The 9,566-nt window shown below is 57.8% G+C and overlaps 1 protein-coding gene across 2 annotated transcripts; it reads right to left on the bottom strand.

Moving 5' to 3' along the window:
- Positions 1 to 2,364: 2,364 nt before the first annotated feature.
- afg3l2 (AFG3-like AAA ATPase 2) lies at positions 2,365 to 9,382 on the bottom strand. Of its 2 annotated transcripts, none has more exons than XM_084575396.1 (17): positions 9,167 to 9,382; positions 8,794 to 8,893; positions 8,630 to 8,692; positions 7,824 to 8,038; positions 7,593 to 7,745; positions 7,435 to 7,509; positions 7,226 to 7,347; positions 6,863 to 7,136; positions 5,467 to 5,604; positions 5,228 to 5,381; positions 5,051 to 5,158; positions 4,838 to 4,963; positions 4,600 to 4,710; positions 4,323 to 4,438; positions 4,041 to 4,241; positions 2,948 to 3,142; positions 2,365 to 2,842 (listed from the first exon to the last, which is right to left on the bottom strand). In XM_084575396.1, exons 1-17 carry the CDS (start codon positions 9,248 to 9,250, stop codon positions 2,603 to 2,605), a joined length of 2,475 nt encoding a protein of 824 aa, XP_084431522.1. In that variant the 5' UTR covers positions 9,251 to 9,382; the 3' UTR covers positions 2,365 to 2,602. The 2 variants fall into 2 exon arrangements, with proteins under 2 accessions (XP_084431522.1, XP_084431521.1); XM_084575395.1 differs by having other exon boundaries at positions 7,226 to 7,350; positions 9,167 to 9,294.
- Between the last annotated feature and the right edge of the window lie 184 nt (positions 9,383 to 9,566).

Raw genomic sequence — 9,566 nt, forward strand, 5'->3', positions numbered from 1 at the left:
CCCCTTCATCTCACCTCATCATCACCTGAACCCTTCATCTCACCTCATCATCACCTGAACCCTTCATCTCACCTCTTCATCACCTGAACCCCTTCATCTCACCTCATCATCACCTCTGTACCAGTCAAACTCAGGATTGACTTCAAGATTCTTCTCCACACCTTCAAGGCCATTCATAACCTGGCCCCTCCCCCTCCCTCAGATCCCCCTCCTCTATCCCCCCCTCAGATCCTCCCCCATGCCCCCCCCAGGATCCCCCTCCTCTATCCCCCTCTCTGTGCCCCCCCCTCAGATCCCCCTCCTCTACCCCCCTCTCTGTGCCCCCCCCCTCAGATCCCCCTCCTCTACCCCCCTCTCTGTCCCCCCCCTCAGATCTCCCTCCTCTATCCCCCTCTCTGTCCCCCCCCTCAGATCCCCCTCCTCTATCCACCTCTCTGCCCCCCCCCTCAGATCCCCCTCCTCTATCCACCTCTCTGTCCCCCCCCTCAGATCTCCCTCCTCTACCCCCCTCTCTGTCCCCCCCCTCAGATCCCCCTCCTCTCCACCCCCCTCTCTGTGCCCCCCCCACAGATCCTCCCCCATGTCCCCCCCCCCTCAGATCCCCCTCCTCTACCCCCCTCTCTGTGCCCCCCCCCCACAGATCCTCCCCCATGTCCCCCCCCCTCAGATCCCCCTCCTCTACCCCCCTCTCTGTGCCCCCCCCCACAGATCCTCCCCCATGTCCCCCCCCCTCAGATCCCCCTCCTCTATCCACCTCTCTGTGCCCCCCCCCTCAGATCCCCCTCCTCTACCCCCCTCTCTGTGCCCCCCCCCTCAGATCCCCCTCCTCTACCCCCCTCAGATCCCCCCCCCCCCAGTCCCAGCTGACCCAGACATCCTCACATTGACTCTTTCACTGTGATCATCACACGGTTCCATTTTATCAGGTCTTGTTTTGTGTCTTATTGTTTTTGTTCAGTGTCCTTGTGAGTCTTATAAATAAATAAATTATATTATTATTATTATTATATATTATTATTGATCAGCTGTTTATTGATCAGTTATTATTATCTGATCACGTGACCGTCATCATAACACAAACAAAACAATAGCTCTGGTTGTTTATTTACTTCATCAACAACAACAACAACACACACGTGCATACACACACCTGTCCAACCTGTCTCATCTCTGATCAGTACTTCCTCCTCATGCAGTTAGCTTAGCATCAGCTCAAACCTAGCAGCTAGCAGCTAGCAGCTAGCAGCTAGCAGACCGATCAGACCTGATGAATAGATTACTGACTGACTCTGAACAGCAGCTGATCAGCGGAGCCTCTTGTTAGCATTAGCATTAGCTTAGCATGTTCCGCTCCCAGCGGTCAGTCGGACGGTTCCGGTTCGTACCGCAGAGACGGCCGCCCGCCATGCAGCTCCAGTCCGGTTCTCCGAGCGCAGTTCTGTCCACAGTCTTCTCCAGAACCTGTCGGTCCGTTCGGAGGTTTGAGTCCCCACAACCCGGAACACATTGGCGCTGCGCCTGACGTCACTTCCTGCTCCGCTTCTTCTTCTCCTCTTTGCTACGGTCACAGCGCCTCCTACTGTAGCGGAGTCTTCTCTCTTCTTCTGTGGTTTAAACTAGTGTAAATACAGACTACTTATATGTAGTATTTTTACTGCACCTTCATATTTATTACTTGTGTTGCCCTTATTTCTTTTTTTCTTTCTCAGGTGGTGACAAGAGATGCTGCCACACAGAATGTTGTTGTATTATTATACACTGACAATGAAGCTTCTATTCTAAACGTCTGAATCTCTTCTTCTGTGGTTTAATCGTCTGAATCTCATCTTTCTGTGGTTTAATCGTTCTGAATCTCTTCTTCTGTGGTTGGAACGTCTGAATCTCTTCTTCTGTGGGTTAATCGTCTGAATCTCTTCTTCTGTGGTTTAATCGTCTGAATCTCTTCTTCTGTGGTTTGGAACGTCTGAATCTCTTCTTCTGTGGTTGAATCGTCTGAATCTCTTCTTCTGTGGTTGGAACGTCTGAATCTCTTCTTCTGTGGTTTAATCATCTGAATCTCTTCTTCTGTGGTTTAATCGTCTGAATCTCTTCTTCTGTGGTTGAAACGTCGGAATCTCTTCTTCTGTGGTTTAATCGTCTGAATCTCATTCTTCTGTGGTTTAATCGTCTGAATCTCTTCTTCTGTGGTTTAATCATCTGAATCTCTTCTTCTGTGGTTGGAACGTCTGAATCTCTTCTTCTGTGGTTGGAACGTCTGAATCTCTTCTTCTGTGGTTGGAACGTCTGAATCTCTTCTTCTGTGGTTTAATCATCTGAATCTCTTCTTCTGTGGTTGGAACGTCTCTTGGTATCTTGGTGCTTGGAGCCGACAGACGGAGCTTAGTTTAGTTTAATTTAATCTTTATTTGGTTTTATTTTTAACACACTTTAATTATTACACATCATATTACATGTTTACAGCGACGGCCATAACTGATCAGTAACGATCGATTTCTGATCAGCAGCTAACGCCTGCAGCACGTTACTATGGCGATGAAGAGTCTGAGCGATAATGAAGCAGGTCAATAACTGATGGAGGCGGTGGGGGATGACAGGTCCGGTTCTAGAAGGGCATCCCTCCAGAGATCTGCCGGGCCACCTGCTCATCCGGGCTCTCGTCCCGGTCCGTCCGGTCCTGGTTCCAGTCCTTCAGTCCCTCCGGCAGCGTCGTGTCCTCGTCCTCGCCGCCCGTCCCCTCCACAAACTCCTCGTACGTTGACTTCTCAGCAAACGGCCGTTTCCCCAGCAGCTCCACCATGTCGCTCTTATCCAGAACCTCCTTCTCCAGGAGCCGCAGGGCCACCTGAACCAGAACACAGAACATGGTCAGAACCTGGTCAAGGTTCTACTACCACCCTTTGGTGGGTCCCATGGACCAGCCGGTCCAGAACAGACTTGACCTCGGTACCTTCTCCACCTCTGCCTTCTTCTCTGTCAGCAGCTGCTGGGTTCTGTGGTACGCCTCGCTGATCAGGGTTCGGACCTCGGTGTCAATCAGACGGGCCGTGGCCTCGCTGTACGGCTTCTCCAGAACCATCTCACCCTGACGGGGAAGGTCGAAGGAAACCTGGCCCACCTTAGCATTCATCCCAAACTGGACGATCTGCAGGAGACAGAGCAGGACGTCACGACCAGGACCAGGACCAAGACCAGGACCAGGACCAGGACCAAGACCAAGACCAGGACCAGGACCAAGACCAGGACCAGGACCAGGACCAAGACCAGGACCAGGACCAAGACCAAGACCAAGACCAGGACCAGGACCAGGACCAAGACCAAGACCAAGACCAGGACCAGGACCAAGACCAGGACCAGGACCAAGACCAAGACCAAGACCAAGACCAGGACCAGGACCAGGACCAAGACCAGGACAAATCCCTGAGAAAAACTTAGAGACTCTTCTCCTTGTTAACCTCTGACCTGAGTGTAGGCGCTCTGCGTGACCTCTGACCTCTCTGCGTGACCTCTGACCTCTGTGCGTGACCTCTGACCTGAGCGTAGGCGCTCTGCGTGACCTCTGACCTCTGTGCGTGACCTCTGACCTGAGCGTAGGCGCTCTGCGTGACCTCTGACCTCTGTGCGTGACCTCTGACCTGAGCGTAGGCGCTCTGCGTGACCTCTGACCTGAGCGTAGGCGCTCTGCGTGACCTCTGACCTCTGTGCGTGACCTCTGACCTGAGCGTAGGCGCTCTGCGTGACCTCTGACCTCTGTGCGTGACCTCTGACCTCTGTGCGTGACCTCTGACCTGAGCGTAAGCGCTCTGCGTGACCTCTGACCTCTGTGCGTGACCTCTGACCTGAGCATATGCGCTCTGCATGACCTCTGACCTGAGCGTAGGCGCTCTGCATGACCTCTGACCTCTGTGCGTGACCTCTGACCTGAGCGTAGGCGCTCTGCGTGACCTCTGACCTCTGTGCGTGACCTCTGACCTCTGTGCGTGACCTCTGACCTGAGCGTAAGCGCTCTGCGTGACCTCTGACCTCTGTGCGTGACCTCTGACCTGAGCGTAGGCGCTCTGCGTGACCTTCCGCAGGTCGTCCTGAGCGCCCGTGGTGATGCGGCCAAAGAAGATCTCCTCTGAGACGCGTCCCCCCAGCGTCATGCACATCCGGTCCAGCAGCTGCTCCGTGGTGTACAGGTACTGCTCCCTGGGGAGGTACTGAGCGTAACCCAGACCTTTCCCTCTGGGGATGATGGACACCTGCACAGGTAACATCATCATCATCATCATCACAACTTCTCCTGCTACATTTGAACTCACCTATGACCTCCCGGTTCAGACCTTGAGCAGAGGGTCGGCGTGCTCCAGGAACCACCCAGCGACGGCGTGACCAGCCTCGTGATACGCCACCGTCTTCTTCTCCTCCGGCTGCAGCACCTGAGTCTTCTTCTCCAGACCTCCGAGACAAAGAAGAAGACACGGCAGAGTTAGTTCAGAGAAACTTTGTGTCTGGACCGCAGAACCAGAACCAGAACCAGTCTGACCTGATGGTCTAGATCTGATGGTCTAAGTCTGGTTCTGGTTGAGTGGTCTCAGTCTGGTTCTGGTTCTGTCTCACCTCCGATGACTCTCTCGATGGCCTGCTCAAAGTGTTTCTGGTTTATGGCGTCTGAAAGATGGCGGGCGGCGATCAGAGCCGCCTCGTTGCAAACGTTGGCGATGTCGGCGCCTGACAGACGGAGAACAGGGAGAACAAACCAGGTTATTACCTCATCACGGGTCGGGTCGAACCCAAAACCCCCTGCCAGAACCCCCCGCCCCCCCCCCGCCCCCGTTTTCTTCAGGATACAGTTTACCTGAGAATCCAGGTGTGAGGGCGGCCATCTTCTTGGCCAGAGCGTCCTTGTCCATGTCGGTCTCCAGCTTCAGAGGACGCAGGTGGACTTTAAAAATGGACGCCCGTCCCTTGATGTCTGGAGGACCTGAGAGACAGCGGAACGAAAGCAGACGTCATCGACCTGTCCTCTGAGGAGACGACCCATGGACATGGACGAGTCAAAGTGTCTCACCGATGTAGATCTGTCTGTCGAAGCGTCCTGGTCTCATCAGAGCCGGGTCCAGGATGTCGGGTCTGTTGGTTCCGGCCAGAACTACAACGTTGGTGGCGGTGTTGAACCCTGAAGGACAGAGAGGAGTGAGATGTCTCGTCTCCGGCTGGTTTGAGGACAGATCAGCTGACTACCCACCGTCCATCTCCACCAGGAGCTGGTTTAGGGTGTTTTCCTGTTCGCTCTGTCCCCCAAAGTTCCCTCGTCCTCTCTTCCGTCCTACGGCGTCGATCTCGTCGATGAACAGGATGCAGGGCGCGTTCTTCCTCGCCATCACGAACAGATCTCTCACCTACACAGGAAGTGACATCATCACAGCTTTACCTCTAAGCCCCTCCTCCTCTCCTGGAGTCAAGTGACCAGATGCTGGCGCTCACCCTGGCGGGGCCGACGCCCACAAACATCTCCAGGAACTCGGAGCCGTTGACGGTGATGAACGGTACGTTGGCCTCGCCGGCCGTCGCTTTGGCCAGGAGGGTTTTACCAGTTCCTGGGGGGCCGGTCAAGATGGCGCCCTGCCCAAGGACACACAACAACAGTGATAACACATAGAGCTTAGCCCCCACGCTGCCCGCCCCCCGCCCCACGCCGCCCGCTCCACACCCCCCGCCCCACACCTCACCTTAGGGATCTTGGCCCCCACGCCGCCGGCCCCCCACCCCCCGCCACCCGCCTCACCTTAGGGATCTTGGCCCCCCGCCCCCCGCCCCCCGCCCCACGCCGCCCGCTCCACGCCCCCCGCCCCCACCTCACCTTCGGGATCTTGGCCCCCACGCCGCCGGCCCCCCACCCCCCGCCCCCCGCCTCACCTTAGGGATCTTGGCCACCCCGCCTCCCGCTCCACGCCCCCCGCCCCCACCTCACCTTAGGGATCTTGGCCCCCACGCCGCCGGCCCCCCACCCCCCGCCCCCCGCCTCACCTTAGGGATCTTGGCCCCCCCGCTCCACCTCACCTCAGGGATTTGGCCCCCCGCCCCCGCCTCACCTTAGGAATCTTGGCCCCACCGCCCCACCGCCCCCCGCCCCCCGCCTCACCTTAGGGATCTTGGCCCCCACGCCCCCCGCCTCCCGCTCCACGCCCCCCGCCCCCACCTCACCTTAGGGATCTTGGCCCCACCGCCCCACGCCCCCACGCCCCCCGCCTCACCTTAGGGATCTTGGCCCCCACGCCCCCCGCCTCACGCTCCACGCCCCCCGCCTCACGCTCCACGCCCCCCGCCCCCACCTCACCTTCGGGATCTTGGCCCCCACGCCGCCGGCCCCCCACCCCCCGCCCCCACGCCTCACCTTAGGGATCTTGGCCCCCCCCGCCCCCCGCCACACGCCTCCCGCTCCACGGCCACCGCCCCCCGCCTCACCTTAGGGATCTTGCCCCCCCGCTCCACGCCCACCGCCCCCACCTCACCTTAGGGATCTTGGCCCCCCGCCCCCCGCCTCACCTCAGGGATCTTGGCCCCACCGCCCCACCGCCCCCCGCCTCACCTTAGGGATCTTGGCCCCACCGCCCCACCGCCCCCCCGCCCCACCGCCCCCCCGCCTCACCTTAGGGATCTTGGCCCCACCGCCCCACCGCCCCACGCCCCCACGCCCCCCGCCTCACCTTAGGGATCTTGGCCCCACCGCCCCACGCCCCACCGCCCCCACGCCCCCCGCCTCACCTTAGGGATCTTGGCCCCACGCCCCACCGCCCCACGCCCCCACGCCCCCCGCCTCACCTTAGGGATCTTGGCCCCACCGCCCCACGCCCCCACGCCCCCACGCCCCCCGCCTCACCTTAGGGATCTTGGCCCCCAGGTCCTGGTACTGTTTGGGATTCTTAAGGAAGTTGACAAACTCCATGATCTCCAGCTTGGCCTCCTCGCAGCCCGCCACGTCTTTGAATTTCACATCAATCTCATCTTTCAGGATCTTCGCCGTCGTCTCGCTGACGCTGAACAGGCCCCCCATCCCCCTGCCGGGACGCCCCCCCCCGGCCGAGCCCCTCCGCAGCATGAAGAGCAGGAAGCTGATGATGAGGACGGTGGGGAGCATGCTCAGAAGGAAGGAGCTGAAAGAGACGAGATGGCCTTAAAGCTTCCCGTGAAACCGAAGACGGACCTGTTGTCATGACGACCAGCGTTGCATGGCGCCCCTCACCCGTCGCTCTCGGTGGAGTAAATCACCGGGAGCCGGTTCTCCCCCTCGATGCCGAGCTCATTCTGCACCGTCTCCAGGTTCCTCTCGAAGGTGTCCACGCTGCCGATGTTGAACCAGATGTACTGCTGCAAGACACGGCGCCGATCACACGTCAACGAGGTGACAAAGCAACATGGCGTCATGGCAACAAGGAGGACAGACAGACTCACCCTGTCCATCGGCGCCTTCCCTGCAGAGAACACCACCTTCACATAACGCTTGTTGACGACCTCCAACCGATCCACCTGAACACAGACAGACAACGAATCTCAGATCTACTCATGTCCAGGTGTTGTCCTGGAGACCAGGGACCAGGTGTTGTCCTCACCACTCCTTTGGACAGGTAGTTGTTGACAAAGTCTTTCCAGGTGACCTCCCGACCTCCATCCCTGAAGAACAAGTAGTAGGTGATGGTGGTCCAGAACGCCACGCCGCTCAGCAGGTACATGCGGAACTCCCTGTTGTCCCACGGAACGTCCCCCTGAGACACAGGTGAGACGGGTGAGAGACACCTTCACACCCCCCGAGCCCTGACCCCTCCCTTCCTCCCCCTACAGACCTTCTGCAGACGGCTGTACCAGTGGGACTCCTTACGACCACCACGCTTTCCTCCTCCTTCTCCACCTCCTCCTCCTCCACGTCCTCCTCCTGCTCCACCTCCTCCTCCTCCTCCTCCTCCTCCTCCACCTCCTCCTCCTCCTCCTCCTCCTCCTCCTCCACCTCCTCCTCCTCCTCCTCCTCCTGATGCTCTCTGAGTGTTGGCAGGTTTAGATTCTGAAATGAGACAACGATCAACATGAGAACACCTGAGTAGGTAAATAACAACAAAATCTGTTCCAACACAACAAGAGTTAAGAGGAACGGACAGGAAGGACGGAGGGGACAGGTGGGACAGGTGAGACAGGTGGGACGGATGGGACAGATGAGACAGGTGGGACGGATGGGACAGATGAGACAGGTGAGACAGGTGGGACGGATGGGACAGATTAGACGGATGAGACAGGTGGGACAGGTGGGACGGATGGGACAGATGAGACAGGTGGGACGGATGGGACAGATGAGACAGGTGGGACAGGTGGGACGGATGGGACGGATGAGACAGGTGAGACAGGTGAGACGGATGGGACAGGTGGGACGGATGGGACAGATGAGACAGATGAGACAGGTGGGACGGATGGGACAGATGAGACAGGTGGGACAGGTGGGACGGATGGGACAGATGAGACAGGTGAGACAGGTGAGACGGATGGGACAGGTGGGACGGATGGGACAGGTGGGACAGATGAGACAGATGAGACAGATGAGACAGGTGGGACAGGTGGGACAGGTGAGACAGGTGGGACGAGGACATCAGCTGGTTTATACCTTTGGCTGCAGCTTCAGCTTCAGATTTTTTTTTTTGAGCGTCTGGAAAAAATTTCTCAAACCCTGAGGAGATGAAACAGGAGACAGGTGAGACAGGTGAGACAGGTGAGACAGGTGAGACAGGTGAGACGAGGACATCCTGGACCAATCAGAGCGGTTCGCACCTTTGGGAGGTCTGGAGCTGAGACACCTGTAGGATCCCAGCAGTTCTCTCAGCAGGTTCTGCTCACTCTCCACCTGTCCCAGCACGGTAGAGGACATCACCTGTCCAGGACAGAGAGGACACATGTCTCTGACACATCTGGATTTAACCTGTCCCACAGCTGGACCAGTCAATGTTTTTATCCAGTAAATAAATAAATAATTCGGTTCTTCCTCCGGTTCTTCCTCCGGTTCCTCCTCCGGTTCCTCCTCCGGTTCCTCCTCCGGTTCCTCCTCCGGGCCACCCACCTCTCGTCCCCGGCTTGTTTTGGTCGCGGTCACGGTTAGCATGTTAGCATGTTAGCATGTTAGCATGTTAGCTCGTCCTCCACCTACCTGCCTGGCCGGAGCGGCGGAGGGCTGCAGCAGCCGGAACAGACCCCTGCAGCGGGCTGACAGCCGCAGGTACCGGTGAGCCATCCTCCAGACAGCGGGGACAGAAGACAGCAGGGACAGACACGGAGCTAAACGAGGGACAGACTCAAGGATGATGTTCCGTAACCACTCCACTCCATCTTTACTCTGCTCTTCTTCTACGGCTTCAATGTTTGTGATGACTGCGCCCCCTGCCGAGAGAAAGGACACACAACAGGACCGTCTGTCTTAAACCTGCTCTGTGTCTTCAGGGAGGACAACAGCTTTTCAACTGAATCAAAGACTGAAAATACAACAGATGATTCTAATTAGTTCTAAGTATTTACATTTGGTTTAAACTTCAGGAAACAGAGTCTCAGTT

Source organism: Chelon labrosus (genome assembly GCF_963514085.1).
Source record: "Chelon labrosus genome assembly, contig: SCAFFOLD_39, whole genome shotgun sequence".
Taxonomy (NCBI): domain Eukaryota; kingdom Metazoa; phylum Chordata; class Actinopteri; order Mugiliformes; family Mugilidae; genus Chelon; species Chelon labrosus.